A 16,628-nucleotide genomic window follows, 5' to 3' on the forward strand; every position below is an offset into this window, starting at 1 on the left:
TTTTTTTTTTCTTTTTTTTTTTTTTTCCGGCCTTGGTTCTTTTTTGTCCTATGTGTCATTTTTTTTTCTGTTGATTTTATTGTTTCCTTCCTGGAGACTCTGGTTACAATGTTGTCACCTACTAAGAGGCCATTTTGGCCGCTCACAATTTTTTGTTTCGGGTTCTTGTCATAATTGTTCCTGTTGAGTTATATGCTGGTGGGAGTCCTGCTGTGGGCGATAGCCATTGGGCTGACTCTCTACCACTACGTATTCATGACTGTACCCTGACTGTGACACCTTATGCTGTTCATGTATAACTTGTTAAAATTCTAATAAACATATTTTCAACTCTAAAATCCGATCGTGTCCAACGCAGTGACGTAAAACACTACGACGTGCTGAGAAAAATGAAGTTCAAAGCTTCCGAGCATGCGTCGACTTGATTCTGAGCATGCATGGATTTTTGACCGATGGATTTCCCCACAGACAATCGTTTTTTCTATCGTTTTTTAACCATAAGATAATTTAAAACAGGTTCTATTTTTTTTCACCGAAAAAAAACCATTGGGGCCCACACACGATCGGTTCGTCCGATGAAAACGGTCAATCGGTCCGTTTTCATCAGACGAACCGATCGTGTGTACAGGGCTTAAGTAAACCCCCCTATTGTTTTTAGCCAAGGAAGCTGCCATCTTTGCCTCTGTTTAATCTACAACTGCCATGATCCTGCACATGTGATCAGTTTAGACACCAGTCATTGGATGGCTTGACAGTTTGGTTGAGAGCACAACCAATGGTAGTGTTACATTTCCGGCACGTGCTGGAAATTAACTGTTTTATGTATGGGTTTTAACTCCGCTTTAGCTGTATCTGAGCATCACAAAACCTTCAAAAACAAAATGTAATTCAGTTTTAATTTTCAAAGCAAATTCATCCATCCATCCATGTCTCCATGTTTTATATTGTTAAGAAATCACTTTGAAACCCCTCAGCATTTTATAGCCATGGCCATCTTGAGTAAGGTAAAATGATCCAAGTAGCATTTTCTTCCTGAAATCTATCTGCCTTAGCTTACGCCTGCAGGCAGGGGGGTGTGCTTAGCAGAGAAAGCTCCTCTCCCCTCCTCCAGATGAAGAACAAAAAGCATGTGATGACTCCTAGGATGTGTGACATCATTTTGAACCTAGGCTGGAAACCAGGAAAAAAAACGAAATAATGTTTAAAAAAAAGTTAAAACAAGTAAATATAAAGTACCTTCCTATTTATTTACTAAAGTTTGCAGCATAAGTATTAAAGGGTTTGTAAACCCTCGTTTTTTTTTAAATAACAAGCATTTCATACTTTTGCACATACTCATTTTGCACAGAGTGGTCCCGATCACTGTCTTCTGGGGTCCGCCAGCGGCTCTTGTGGCTCCTCCCCACATCGGTAGCTCCCTGGGAGAAGCGCTAGACAGCTAATACAAAGTGTTTATTGTGAGCCCAAGCAGTGTCATGGACACCTTTGCGCAAACCTTCTTTAGGTGTCCATGACACTGCCTTGGTCACATGAACACTTTCTATGGTCTTTGAATAATTGTTTCGGCCATTTAGAATAGTTCCCTTTTTTTTGTTTAGCATATCATTATGGGCCAGATTCACATAGAACTGCGGCGGCGTAACATATCGTAGACGTATCGTTACACCGCCGCAAGTTTTCATCGCAAGTGCCTGATTCACAGAGCACTTGCGATCAAAATTACGCCGGCGGGCCTCCGGCGCAAGGCGGCCAATTAAAATGGGCGTTGTGGCCATTTAAAATTAGGCGCGCTCCCCGCGCCGGACCTACTGCGCATGCTCAGTTTCGCAACTCCTGTCGTGCTTTTGCGCGCCGTGACGTCATCTTTTCGAACGGCGTCGCGCGTAGCGTACTTCTGTATTCCCGGACGTGTTACGCAAAACGACGTTCATTTTTAAATTTCAACGCGGGAACGACGGCCATACTTTAGACAGCAATACGTTTGCTGACTAAAGTTAGGGCACCTAAAACGACGACTAACTTTGCGACGGGAAACTAGACTAGCGGTGACGTAGCGAACGCGAAATCCGTCGTGGATCCGCCGTAACTCCTAATTTGCATACCCGACGCTGGTTTACGACGCAAACTCCCCCCAGCGGCGGCCCGCGGTACTGCATCCTAAGATCCGAGAGTGTAAAACAATTACACCTGTCGGATCATATCTATGCGTAACTGATTCTATGAATCAGTCGCATAGATCGAACAGAGATACGACAGCGTATCAGGAGATACACCGTCGTATCCCTTTGTGAATCTGGCCCTTAGTTACTGAAGGTTTTGGGAGGGGGAGATGTTGGCCAGGTTCAGCTTTAACAAGGTGTGATTTTGTTTACACTTTCAATTCATTCCGTATATTTTTACAAGTTGAAACTTTCACAAAGTTTGAATGCTTAATTTTTAAATTGTCTTTTTTTTATTGTGATGTGGTTACAGAAATTGCCAGACAAGCTGCACAAATAAAACTTCTTCGTAAGCTGCAAAAGCAAGAGCAGGCTAGAGCTGCAAAAGAAGCAAAAAAACAGCAAGGTATAAACATGGTACTTGTCTTGTTTTACAGTCTACCCTAGAGCACGCTGTCTCCCCTATAACGTATTATTGTTCTTTTACAGCTATCATGGCTGCCGAAGAAAAGCGCAAGCAGAAAGAGCAGATAAAGATGATGAAGCAACAGGTAATGTGTGTAGTAGGGGTTTATCACCATGTACAAAGCAGTATTACTTAAAAAAGCTAAATTTTAAATTAAAGAAGCAAAGCAAATATATTCTTAAAGCTGTTGTAAAGGTTTATTTTTTATTTTCTAAATAGGTTCCTTTAAGCTAGTGCATTGTTGGTTCACTTACCTTTTCCTTCCATTTCCCTTCTAAATGTTTTTTTTTCTTTGTCTAAATTTCTCACTTCCTGTTCCTCCTCAGTAAGCTGTTCTGACTGACTAACCCCCCAGCCAGAACGGCTCAGATGATAGGGGCAAGCTTACTTATGATAAACGGGAAGTGAGAAATTCAGAAAAAGAAAAAAAACATTTAGAAGGGAAATCAAAGGAAAAGTTAAAGGGGTTGTAAAGACAAAAATATTTTCCTCTTAAATTAAAGTCTGACAGTAGCTGATAAAGTAAAAAGTAATGTTTTGCATTATAACTAGTTTGATACCTGTTGAAATTGAGCTGTTTTTATTCACCTCCGTCACTCCTGAATCATTATTCTCACTGACTTCCTGGTTTGCGGTGCGCATTCATTTTGCTACATCACGGCCTAATGGGAACTACAGTTCCCATTAGGCTTAGCCTCCATGCCTGTGAGGGATAAGAGAGCATCTTCACGCAGGGCTGTAGTCATAGGGAGGGGGTGAGCACATTCTGCTTTCCACCATGCAAACGGCTCAGATGCTGGTGGAAAGCAAGAAGAGGAGTGACAGGAAATGGCATTTTCAAACCTGGATTACTGTATTTTGGAGGTCAAAAGGAAAAACGAGGTAAGTGATATCTAAATGCTCTAGCTTACAGCAATCAATTGATCTAATAAAAACAAACCTTTAGTCTTCCTTTAAGTGAACCAACCATGCACTAGCTTAAAGGAACCTATTTACGAAATAAAAAACAAACCCTTTACAACCCCTTTATGTTATGTTGTCTGCCACGTGACATCATGTGGCTTTAGTGAGATCCTGCACATCTGAGGATCTATAATATCTTCAGAGGTATCATCTACCCCTGCTAGGCTTGCAGGCAAAGCTGTAGAATACAAATATATATATATATATATATATAAATATATAATATATATATATATATATATATATATATATATATATATATATATATATATATATTATATATGCATTTATTTATTTTTATCTCAATTTACGAAACCTTTAATTTGCTGTGTGTATTTTATTTTTATGTATTTTATTTATATTGATGCATAGCTATTTTTAATTGTAGGAGAAAATAAAAAGAATCGAGCAGATCCGAATGAAAAAGAACTCCGTGCCCAACAGATTTTGGAGGTACCAGAGATAATTTTATTTCAGCCCTGTGCATTCTATGTGGTGTTAGAGCTGCGTACAGCACTTTATGAGCATGTGTTGTGCAACTGGTGTGTTAAGATTTCAGAACTACAATAGTGAAATGTGTTGCATGTATGTTTTAAGGTCTGTCCAATGTTGCTCCTATTGCATACAACAGTTAGTTTATCTTACACAGGACATGTAAGTGTGTCTCAAGGCAATATTTCTTTTGGATGGAGTGAAATATTTCCAACAGGGATATAGGCAACAATACGTTTTTAACACAATGGGGAAGAGTTAGAACCTTTGTCAAGGACTTATTGCTATGTGAGTCCCTGTTGGAGATATTTTTTCCTAATTTACCGACATAGGGCCAGATTCACAGAAAAAGTATGCCGGAGTATCTATAAATATTATTTGCTCGAGGGATGATGGCGCTGCTATCCTGGTACTAGACTGTAACACACTAGATTATGGGCAAGTGATTAATCAAATCAAAATAAATGGTGTTGGGTTCCTTCCTGTGGTTAAGCTCATGTGTGCAGCCACCATTAGGATATAAGGTCCCCCTTTTTATTGGTGTGCGGTATATGCCCGCCAGGTCTCCTATTTATATATTGACCCTGTGTCTCATCCAAAGACCAATAGAGACTGTTTGCAAAGAGAAACGAGAAAAAGTGCAAAATGTGCAAAAAGTGCAATGGAAGAGGAATAGTCAGTACTTCTGTGTCCTTAAATGACAATTAAAATTGGGAATGTCACTTCCAGTAGAATCTGTAAGCGTCCACCCCAAATTCAAAATTGCCCAATTCTGTGAGCTGAAAAAGTGTATTCCCTCATGTAGTAGAAAAAAATGTGGTTTGTACACATAAAGTGTTTGGTTTTGGTAGAATGTGTATACGTGACACAAATTAGGTGTGATATGCTTATTGCCTGTACCATGCACCAGGCATAAATGTAATTATTGTTGCTCAATAAAAATTAATAATGATATAACTTTAAAAAATATGACATAAAAAAATATATATATGATTTCATCAACCATCAAACAGTTAATTAAAGTGCTCTGTGCTAGTGATTCCTCTGTGAGAATGAGTGCCAATCTGAGTGCCCTCACTTTCCGTTTCTCCCAAGTAAGCTTGCCCCCATCATCCGAGCCGTTCTGGCTGGGGGTTAGTCAGCCAGAACAGCTTACTGAGGAGGAACAGGAAGTGAGAAATTTAGACAAAGAAAACAAAGAAAAAAATCGAAGGAAATCATATATATATTTTTTTATGTCATATTTTTTAAAGTTATATCATTATTAATTTTTATTGAGCAACAATAATTACATTTATGCCTGGTGCATGGTACAGGCAATAAGCATATCACACCTAATTTGTGTCACGTATACACATTCTACCAAAACCAAACACTTTATGTGTACAAACCACATTTTTTTCTACTACATGAGGGAATACACTTTTTCAGCTCACAGAATTGGGCAATTTTGAATTTGGGGTGGACGCTTACAGATTCTACTGGAAGTGACATTCCCAATTTTAATTGTCATTTAAGGACACAGAAGTACTGACTATTCCTCTTCCATTGCACTTTTTGCACATTTTGCACTTTTTCTCGTTTCTCTTTGCAAACAGTCTCTATTGGTCTTTGGATGAGACACAGGGTCAATATATAAATAGGAGACCTGGCGGGCATATACCGCACACCAATAAAAAGGGGGACCTTATATCCTAATGGTGGCTGCACACATGAGCTTAACCACAGGAAGGAACCCAACACCATTTATTTTGATTTGATTAATCACTTGCCCATAATCTAGTGTGTTACAGTCTAGTACCAGGATAGCAGCGCCATCATCCCTCGAGCAAATAATATTTATATTCCTTAACCCTCAGTTGAGGGTACCCACAGGGAGGCTGCAGCGTTTAAATATTTAGTCCTAGCGCGGAAATATCTAATTATTGGTTTATATGCCGGAGTATCTGCTGATACTCCGGTGTACTTTCAAATTTGCCGCGTCATATCCTTATTTGTAATTCACAAACAAAGATACGACGGCTTTTGGCTAAGATCCGACAGGCGTACGGCTTCGTACGCCTTCGGATATTAGGATGCAATACTTTGTCGAGCGCTGGGTGGAGTTCGCGTCGTTTTCCGCGTCGGGTATGCAAATTAGCTGATTACGGCGATCCACGAAGGTACGCGCGTTCGTCGCATTCTCTTACGTCGTCGCAAACATAAGCCTGCTTTTTCATGGCTTACATTTAGACCAGCCATGTTAAAGTATGGCCGTCGTTCCCGCGTAAAATTTCAACTTTTTTGCGTAAGACGTCCGGGAATACGAAAGTACGTTACGCACGTCGCCGTTCAAAAAACACATCGGGGCGCCATAATTTCGCGCAAAGCACGGCGGGAAATTTCCTAACGGAGCATGCGCAGAACGTTCGGCGCGGGAACGCGCCTAATTTAAATGGTACACGCCCCATTTGAATTAGGCGGGCTTGCGCCGGACGTCTTTACGCTACGCCACCGCAAGTTTACAGGCAAGTGCTTTGTGAATCAAGCACTTACGCCGAAAACTTGCGGCGGCGCAACGTAAAGGGGATACGTTACGCCGCCGTAATTATTCGTGAATCTGGCCCTTAGTGACTACTGGTACTGGGACCAGAAGTAAGTTACTGGAGGTAATGTTTCAGGAAAAAAAAATTATTGAAAGCTGACAGAAGGTTTAACATCTCCCCACTCCATCCAAAAGTACTGTAATAAACAGCTTAACTATGCATAGTGCATTCAAGAAGAAATTCTCCACAATGTCAACATAGATTTGTGTTGTAGACTGTACATGGTTGTGAAAATGGGTTCCGCAATGACCATATCCTGATTTGCTCGCTTTGCTTTTTTGAAGGCTGGTGTTCTCCGTAATGTAAAGCAGTAAAGTCAGTATATAAAGCAAGGTGGGATAGATAGCTTATTAGTATTTCTGAGCCATAGGACACGAGGATAACTAATTTTACTCACTTTTGATGGCCCAACAAGGCCCATCTATGCTAATAATCTATTACACAAAAGTACACAAAAAAGAGTAAACTTGAAAAAGATCAATGCTGCAACTTAACCCCACTTCTAACTTTTTAACGTTTACCAAAGAAACACTTTTGTTAGAAAGGCCATGCCTATTAAAAACTGATATTTCAATTGTGGGTGCACATAACAGCTTGAGTTTGACTTTTCATAGCTTAAAGTGAAATTCTGGCAATATAATATGCCTAATTAGCCTTAAAACTATCCCTTCTTTGTGTAAGACAGATGTATATACCTACAGTATTTTCAGGCCGCAGCGGCAGGGGAGAGGAGGGAGCGTCAACAATGAATGGGCCATTGAAGTCTAAGGCCCCATACACACGACCGAGTTTCTCGGCAGAATTCAGCCAGAAACTCGATGGGAGACGTATTCTGCCGAGAAACCCGGTCATGTGTACACTTTCGGCCGAGGAAACCGACGAGGATCTTGTCGGGCCAAATAGAGAACATGTTCTCTATTTCCTCGTTAGTCAACGGGGAAACTTGGCTCGCCGAGATCCTCGGCGGCTTCACAAGGAACTCGACAAGCAAAACGATGTGTTTCCCCCGTCGAGTTCCTCGGTCATGTGTACGAGGCCTAAGGGTAACATCACTGCTCCAGGTTTAACTAGCCATTGTTGGAGCACTCTCTTCTTTCCCTGCAGCCACTGCTTACTGACACAGGGCAGATCATGTGACCGGACCAGAGTGGCCCAAAAATAGGTATGTATCTTTCTTACACAGTTTAGTTAGTATAGGTGTAAGTAGAGCTGCACGATTCTGGCTAAAATGAGATTCACAATTTTTTTGCTTAGATAACGATTCTCTTATGATTCTCTCACGAGTGTATCATCTTCTTTCACATTATTAAAAAAAACTGGGCTAACTTTACCCTTTAGTTTACTTTTAATTAATTAAAGTGTATTTTTTCAAAAAAATTGCGTTCGAAAAACCGCTGCGCAAATACGGTGTGACATAAAATATTGCAACAACCACCATTTTATTCTCTAGGGTGTCTGCTAAAAAAAATATATATTATGTTTGGGTGTTCCAAGTAATTTACTAGCAGAAAATAATGATTTTTACTTGTAAGCAACAAATGTCCGAAAAGGTTTGGTCTTTAAATGGTTAAACTTCCTTCATCTACACGCCGGAGTTCTTTCCTTTGATAAAAGAACGAAAAGATACTTTGTTTCTACTTATTCCCGTGTTGTGATTAAACTTGACAGACTGCCTGGATTTTTTTTCCCAGATGTGAGAACTCTCTGCACTTGTTAGAAAGATTGTGACATGCTGTTTTGAAGATCGGGAAGGGAAAAAGATTGCGATTTCGATTCTTAACGATTAATCGTGCAGCTCTAGGTGTTAGGCATTACAAATAACAAACATGCCATACTGTGCAGTGATTTTGCACAGAACAGCCCAGATCCTCCTCTTCTCGGGTCCCTTGCTGGCACTCCTGGCCCCTCCTGTTGAGTGCCCCCAGAACAGGCAACCTGCTATGGGGGCACCTGAGCTGAGCCGCTGCTTAGTGTGTCTATTGAGACACAGAGCCGCTGCTCGGCCCACCCCCTCTCTGCTCATTGGCTCATTAACTTTAATTGACAGCAGCAGGAGCCAATGGGGCCTCGCTGTTGTCTCAGCCAATGAGGAGGGAGAGTCCCGGACAGCCGAGACTCTTGTGCAACATCGCTGGATTGGCATGGGGCTCAGGTAAGTAATTAGGGGGCTGAGGGGGGAGCTGCACAGATAAAAAACCTTCTGACTTTAGAACCACTTTAAGGCTAGTTAGGTGTCTAGCCAGAATTTCACTTTAAAAGCAATATATACTCTTCTCATGCAGAGCAAGGCAATGGGTTCACCTTAATACTGAGCTTGACAAAATGCTGTAGATCCAGTAAGACCTGTGTCTTACTGGACCTACAGCCCATTCAAACACACGTGTTAATGCACAAAATATGTTAATGCAATTTAATGCATCGTAGCATAGCTCAACAGACTGAATATCAGTTAAAGGTGGACTGAGGTTGAAGAATTCACCCTCTGATATCTCTTGAGGGCTACCTGAGATCTACCAGCCATGCTTCCTTTCCTGTTGCCACAATGGTTTTAGGGTTTTTGACCTGCACACCACTAATAATTATACCTGGTTACTACACCATGCCCAAAAATCCCATCATTTTAAATAAGAAACCCCGAAATGCATTTGCTAATTAGTTTCTTCCCATGAAGCAGTTTTATTATTGAAAAATGTTGGACTCTTGAACATTTACGGCACTCCTATTGAACTGTTCATATGCGGATTCTAAATGCTGGTTGTCTCCTATTCCTAAACAGCACCCCTGATTCGTGGAGGGCTGCCTAACTACAGCCATTGTGCCGAGTAATAATTTATTGTATATACCAAAAACCTGCACTTAGTACCTCGTCTTCACCTTTCCTACAGTTTCTGTTCCTGACCACCTTTACATGTTTCCACTTCTTATTTTGTATTCTCCATCAGATAAATTCAATTAAAAATCCAAGAGGTACAATGAGACCCCTTCCTACTGCATTGAGGTATGCAAGCCTTGAAACTCAAGCACAGAAACCCAGAGTTCTTAAAAGATCTTAGAAATAATTAAATGGTTTGTCAGCATCCACAAACGAAAATATGAGTTTTGGGTAGACTGCCTTTTTAACGGTAAACAATCAGTGGCTTTTGGCACTTCCTAGTTTAACCACTGAGACGACGTTGTATAATGGGAAGCAGCATTGGAACTGGGACCTCTTACACAGCTGTATGCCTGTAAGCAGCAGAATATCATTCCAAATAGCTATGTCTACAGTAAAACTCACACGGTGGGTCTAACTAGTGATGTTATTGGTGACTGGTTCTCTTTAGAGAAAACCTGTACTGACATCAATATGTGGTCTGTCATTTCAGTCAGTTGATTGTTAGACCTGAAACAAGAGTGTACCTTAATCAGTACGAAATCAAAACTCCCTATCTGCCTGCTTGCCCCAGCGGTAGATAATATTGACCCCACTGGGTTGACATAACAGACAGGCAGTTAGCATTTTCAAAAGCAGGTCATAGAATTTTACATAGCTCTCTTAGTACAGGTTTCCTTTAAGCATACGTATGTTTTTTTCAACAAATGATTTTAAATATAAGTGGATAGTTAGCAAGTCTAGGAAAGCGATAGGCCAAAGTTGCAGAGTTTATTTAGGTTGATTGATAAGTGTTGATTTAGGATACCGAAGAGACTGAGTGGTGCTTTGAAAGATATTGTTTCTCTAAGCTAACAATGCTTATAATTTGATTGAGAACGATGTGCCAGCAGCGGTGTGTTAGTATAAAGGCTGTTTGACCTTTTATTGCTCGCCCATTATTTAAATGGCAGCCAGACCACACATTAGCATGCAGGAGAAGATGGGTTGTATTGTGAGCAGTGTCCTGTATTGTTCTGTTATTCCCCCCCACCTTCCCCACTATGGGCAAGTGGCTCTTCTCCAGCATCTGATAACGCTGCTCACTCTGGACTTGTGTTGTTGCATGACCTTGAGACCTGTTTTGCATGCACAGGCTAAAAAGAAAAGGAAAGAAGATGCAGCAAATGCCAAAATAATGGAAGCCGAGAAACGTATAAAGGTTAGTTTAGAGAAAGCACATCCTTCCTGACTCTTCTTTCTATATTTGCCTTGATTGATTAAGGTCTTGGGATTTCCATATTACACTTATACTGGGTGAATTACTGGATGGGGATATTGCACCTCCAAAAAAAGTACTCCAGTCGCAAAACACAGAAATGTTTTCAAGCAGTCATAACGGCCCAATGGTTGTACATTTTTTTTACTCTGTACCACTTTACAGATGCCTGATCTTCTTGTGCTCCATAAATGCATCCACTCACTAGACATGTGCACACTGAAATATTTCGTTTTGGAATTTCGTTTTCGTCCGAAAAATTAATTAATTTAGTTACTCCCGAAATTCGTTTTTATTTATTTTGTTTTGTTAAAAAATGCATTCGTCCGAAAATCCAAATTCAATAAGGTCGAATCTGTCATTAAGCCCAGGTTCACACTGGGTACGATTTGGTACGATTTAAGATGCGATTTCACATGTCAAATTGCATCTCAAATCGGCGGCATTTGCCGGCAATTGTCGGCAATGGCACTGTCCTAATCGGTGCGACGCCGCATCTGCGGCGCTGCACCGATTTCAAAAAGTAGTTCCTGTACTACTTTTTGCGATTTCGGGCCGCGATTTACATTGAACCCTGCACAGATGTCTTTTAAATCGTGGCCGAAATCGCAGCGATTTTGAATTCGCAGCAGTGTGAACCTAGCCTGAAGGCTTATGGTGTCTGTCGACTGTTCTAAGAAGATTCGACGGAGCAGCTAAACTGTACGATGAATCATACATTTCCGGTCGAATGTTCCGCCTACAAGCTATAGAAGAATTCTAATGTTGTATGACTAGTAATAATTATATTTATAAATTATTATTACTAGTCAACCAACATTCAAATTCTTCTATAGCCTATGGGCCGAGCATTTCACTGGAAATGTACGATTGCGGCGTTGTACAGTTTAGCTGCTTGTCAAATCTTCTTAGAACTTTCGACAGACACCATAAGCCTTCAATGACAGATTCATCGTTTGTATGTTTTTCGATGCTTTGTCGAATCTTCGTCGTTCATGTCGAATGGTCTACCCCAACACTGTCTCTATAATGTCGAATCTTTTCTCTCTATGTAGAATAATCTTGGACTAATAGAGTTAAGGTTAGGCACATTCGACCACAGGTTCGATAGACACAGATTGCTATTGTCAGCGTCATGTCGAATCTTCTATCTATATGGAATTGTTGTAGCAAGAAAACGAAAATAAAGCAATTTTTTATGTCTGATCTTTCGGATTTCGGATTCTGCAACGAAAATACCCCAAATTCCGACGAAAACGAATGCACATGTCTACCTCTCACCTACTTCCAGTACCTGAAATAGGTGAATCTCAGAGCTTTGGCCTGTACATTTTACATATAAGGGCCCATTAACACCATATATTTGTGTTAACAACAATCTATTTGAGCCATTATAAGTGTGTTAGTTCTACGCATGTGCTGATGGATGTGCATTGCAGTCCAGTGCAACATGGTACAGTGTGCTATAGAGGGTTGTGGTGTGCTGCCAACAAAATAGCGCATGTAATCATTTCCAGTAGTGTACCACACCACAACACACGTTATTGCTTTGTGCTACACTGCAACACATGGTGGTTGGCAGGTGCATAGGGGTGCTATTCATTCTGAATGGCAACCCAGTGCATCTGCTGGCAGATGTGTGTTGCAGCCCAGAACAACATGCTATCAAGCACACCGGTGTGCTGCCAAAAAATAGCAAATGCACTATTGTTCAGCGCACCCCATCACAACACGTTTTTATGTTGCATGGTGATTGTCAGGTGCATTGGGGTGCCATTCATTCTGAATCTGCCAATGAACGTGTGTTGCAGCCCTGTGCAACATGCTACAACACACTATTAAGTGATGCAGTGTGCTATTTTTCAGTAGGGCGCCACACCACAATGCACATTATTGTATTGCTCTACACTGCAACGTATGTTGGTCTGCAGGTGCCTCCGAAAGAATGACATTGCACTGCACCAACACACTTAAAGTGGAACTCTACCTATAACAAAAAAATGTTCTTTAGCAAGGAACATACATTCCACATTAGTAATTATGCTACCAAAATTAGTGCTGTAAATTGCCTCCAGCATTGCTCCTGTTCCTTCTTGCTAGAGGATGCCATATTGCTGAAGCCCAGTGCCCCCAAATAGCAGTAAAACATAAAGCAGGACTAAACCAACTGGTTTAACCATACCTCCCAACATTTAAAAAGTCCACTGCGGGACAGTTGTTGAGGGGGGGGGGGGATCGAAGTCATCGACGCGGCACTACGGTTACTCCTCCAGGAGTACTGCCCATTCAGCTCCGCCCGCCTCTCCTCCGACAGGACTGCCCATTCTGCTCCGCCCACCTCCTCCAACAGGACTGCCCAATCAGCTCCGCTCGCCTCCTCCTACACTAGTACTGCCCATTCAGCTATGCTCGCCTCCTCCTACACTAGTACTGCCCATTCAGCTACGCTCACTTGTTGAGCGGGGGGGGGGGGGGGGGTTTGCTTGCAGTTGTTGAGCTCGGATCCTCAGTGCGGGAAATTTAACCCTTTCGCGGGCCTGCGGGAATATGCAGTCAGTGCGGGAAAATCCCAGAGAATCTGTGCTTGTTGGGAGGTATGGTTTAACAGTTTCAAAAAAAGTTACATTCCTGGAATGCTGGGTTGTTAACTGTCACATTTGCTTGTGTCCTCAACCAAACTTTCAAACCATCCAATGGCTGGTGTCATAGCTGATCACGTGCAGCACCATGGCAGTTGCAGATCAAACAGATTTACAGTTTCCTTGGTTGTAAAGGGTAGGAGGGTCTAATTCTGTGTAAAGGCTGTCAGCAGATCGGCTTCTACAAATTCAGCAGTGCCTAAAAGTGCCAAAAAATCGAGAGTATCTGAGCGTGTGCAGAGTAGGGCAAGACAATGGGGGTTATTTACTAAAGGAAAATCCACTTTGCACTACAAGTGCAAACTACAAGGGCAAAGTGCACTTAAAATTGCACTGAAAGTGCACTTGGAAATGCAGTCGCTGTAAATCTGAGATCTGAAATGAGGGGAAGCTCTGCTGATTTTATCATCCAATCATGTGCAAGCTAAAATGCTGTTTTTTATTTCCCTTGAGTGTCCCCCTCGGATCTACAGCGACTGCACTTACAAGTGCACTTTCAGTACAGTTTCAAGTGCACTTTGCACTTGTAGTGCAAAGTGGATTTGCCTTTCGTAAATAACCCCCAATGTATTGCTGGATTGTAAACGGTATAGAAACGTATTTTTAATGTTTTACATAGCTATACTTGAAAAAGGGTCCAGCCTGATCTAGCAGGACTTAATTTTCTGACTAACGTTCCACTTTAACATGTTGAAAATAGATTGCCATTACCACAGACAGATAATGTAAATGGGCCCTAAAAGAGTGGTTTACAGCTCTCCTGACCCTTGGATGGTTGCATCCAGTGCAGGCACTCACTTAAAAAGTATACGCTAGTGTCAGGTGATGGCTGGGTGCTACAAATATTTAGTTGCAATACTATGAAATGACAACTCCAGTTGAAATAAAGCTTAAAATTGAAAAAAAATATATATGCAAAAACCTTATATTTGCTTTAAGATCATTAGGTGTCAGTGGGAGCCATGCAGCTCACCATCATAACTCGTTTGTATTTGTGCGGAAAAGTTGGCTTTTGCCTAGAGTTCCGAGTAGGGGTAAGCAAATTTTGACTCCTCAGCTGCTACAGTTCATGTCAAATCAAGCAGTCCTGCCAGCCTTATGGCCTGTACACATGATCCGAATATCGTACGACGGATCGTATGGCTTTTTTCGCTTAATAGTTGCAAGTAAAGTGAAATAGGTTATTAAAGTCACGAAAATTCTCGTACGACCGAAAAAAATTATCGGAAGTGATGTCATGTGTTGTAATGTATTTGTATTGTATTGTCGGACGACAACTGTACTGACTAAACGAAAATCGTATGATCTTACACCGTACGAGGAAAATTTTCGTGCATGTCCGATCGAAAAATATCGGATGAACGGTCATGATCGGCTCTCGAAAGTAGTGTACACACGATCCGAAAATTGTACGATTCTTCATCGGACGATCGTTTTCGTCTGATATTCGGATCGTGTGTACGGGCCATAAGACTGCTTTATATAATTCTATTAAAGTAAAATAATTATATATAGATATATATACAGTATATATATATATATATATATATATATATATATATATATAAATATATATTTATGTTATTATTTTTATTTTATTTATTTTAGATTTATCTTAGAAATATTATCATGTAGATATACAAACACCCCTCTTGACTGGTCTGCAGGTTACAGTGTTCAATGTATAATGTGCCATCTGCTGACTTGAATTGGAACTGCACATACTGTATTATATTTTTGTCCTGCAATGATAGCTTGATAACATCTAATACTCACATTAGAAGTAAATGCCTGTAAGAGACCAGAGCTGAACTCTGGGAACAAAACCTTGCATTCACTTATATTCCTTAACCATTCAATATACATTCACTTTGCGTGCACCAAATACCTTTGGCTATCATCTTATAAAAGTAGCAGTGATATCATCACTGTGCTGAACATAGTCTGTACAGAGAGTAGAGCTGTGGGAAAGGCCCAGCAGGCCCCACCCACCACAGACTGCCTGCAGAAATCTACAGGAGGGGCGGAGACAAGACCGGTCACCCTGCACAAGGAAAGAGAGCAGTAGTGACCGGTCTTTATTACAGGAAGCTCCTGCACAGAGGCAAAGTTTCACATTTCCTTGACTCCCCCACTGATCCATTCATCCACGGGGATTGTAAAAAATATCTGGTACCTCCGTGTATAGAGGAGCAAGTGATTCACTGCCTTTTCTCTCATGTGACAGCACTGGTGCTCTATGATTGTCCCCCTATACCATATGGGGGGTGGTTAGAGTAGCCTCAGCCCTGTGTAAGCTCTGACTGTGAAAGACAGAGTTCATACAGTGGCTGAACAGAGCTCGAGCGTTAATTATGGATTATCAAGATGGTATATGCTTGTGTTTAGATTGTGTTAGGAAATGTCAATGAATCCTATATTATGTATACTGAGCTACAAGGAGTTCTACTGTTCTTTTTTTTTTAAGGAGAAGGAAATGAGACGACAGCAAGCAGTTCTCCTGAAACACCAGGTCTGTAGACATAGCACCCTAATACTATATTTATATAATTATATTTATATATGTGTGTGTTTATTACTCTCATAGTTTACCTTTTGTCAATTTCCACTGTAAGCAGCTGTTTTGTAAGCTAAGCCAAGGGTCAGCCATCTTTTTACCAGGAACTATGGGTAATACCCAGAAGGCTCCTTAAGGACATTGGTTCAGCATACAAAACTGCGGCGGACACTGAGATCGGACAACTGGGGCTCTTTAGGCCACTTACTGCTTATGGACTTACCTTCCAGCAGTAAGATATTGAAGTACCCTGTAATTATTACTGCACAATTATTTTCTGCTTACAAATTACCTGCCTTGCTTTGGTTATGGGGCTTTTGGGGTAATTTTAATTTTAAAAAAAATTTAATGGTTATTGTGTAATCTGCGTTTATTTCTGTTTCATAATGATGTGCCAACTCTTTCTGCCAGGAGTTGGAGAGGCATAGACTAGATATGGTATGGGTATGTTTATTTTTGTACGTCTTAACACCGCATCGTGATTTATTTTCTTTTCTTTTCTTTTTTTTTGGTTGTGATCTGGTTGTCCTAGCAATGCATAAAGTGTAGCACTGGCTGCTGTCATTGTACATTCTCCCCCCTGCATGGCTTAACAGTGCAGTGCATTGCATACATCTGCTAATTAACCCAGGAAAGA

The 16,628-nt window shown here is 41.0% G+C and overlaps 1 protein-coding gene across 1 annotated transcript in view; it reads left to right on the forward strand.

Annotated features, from left to right (window-relative positions):
- Positions 1-16,628, forward strand: part of BAZ2B (bromodomain adjacent to zinc finger domain 2B) — a 426,898-nt gene that overhangs the window by 353,545 nt on the left and 56,725 nt on the right. Inside the window, 7 exon segments of the mRNA XM_040357901.1 lie at positions 2,473-2,565; positions 2,649-2,710; positions 3,977-4,004; positions 4,007-4,041; positions 10,673-10,738; positions 15,902-15,946; positions 16,403-16,429. Coding sequence (XP_040213835.1) covers positions 2,473-2,565; positions 2,649-2,710; positions 3,977-4,004; positions 4,007-4,041; positions 10,673-10,738; positions 15,902-15,946; positions 16,403-16,429 — 356 coding nt within the window.

Source organism: Rana temporaria, chromosome 6 (genome assembly GCF_905171775.1).
Source record: "Rana temporaria chromosome 6, aRanTem1.1, whole genome shotgun sequence".
NCBI lineage: Eukaryota > Metazoa > Chordata > Amphibia > Anura > Ranidae > Rana > Rana temporaria.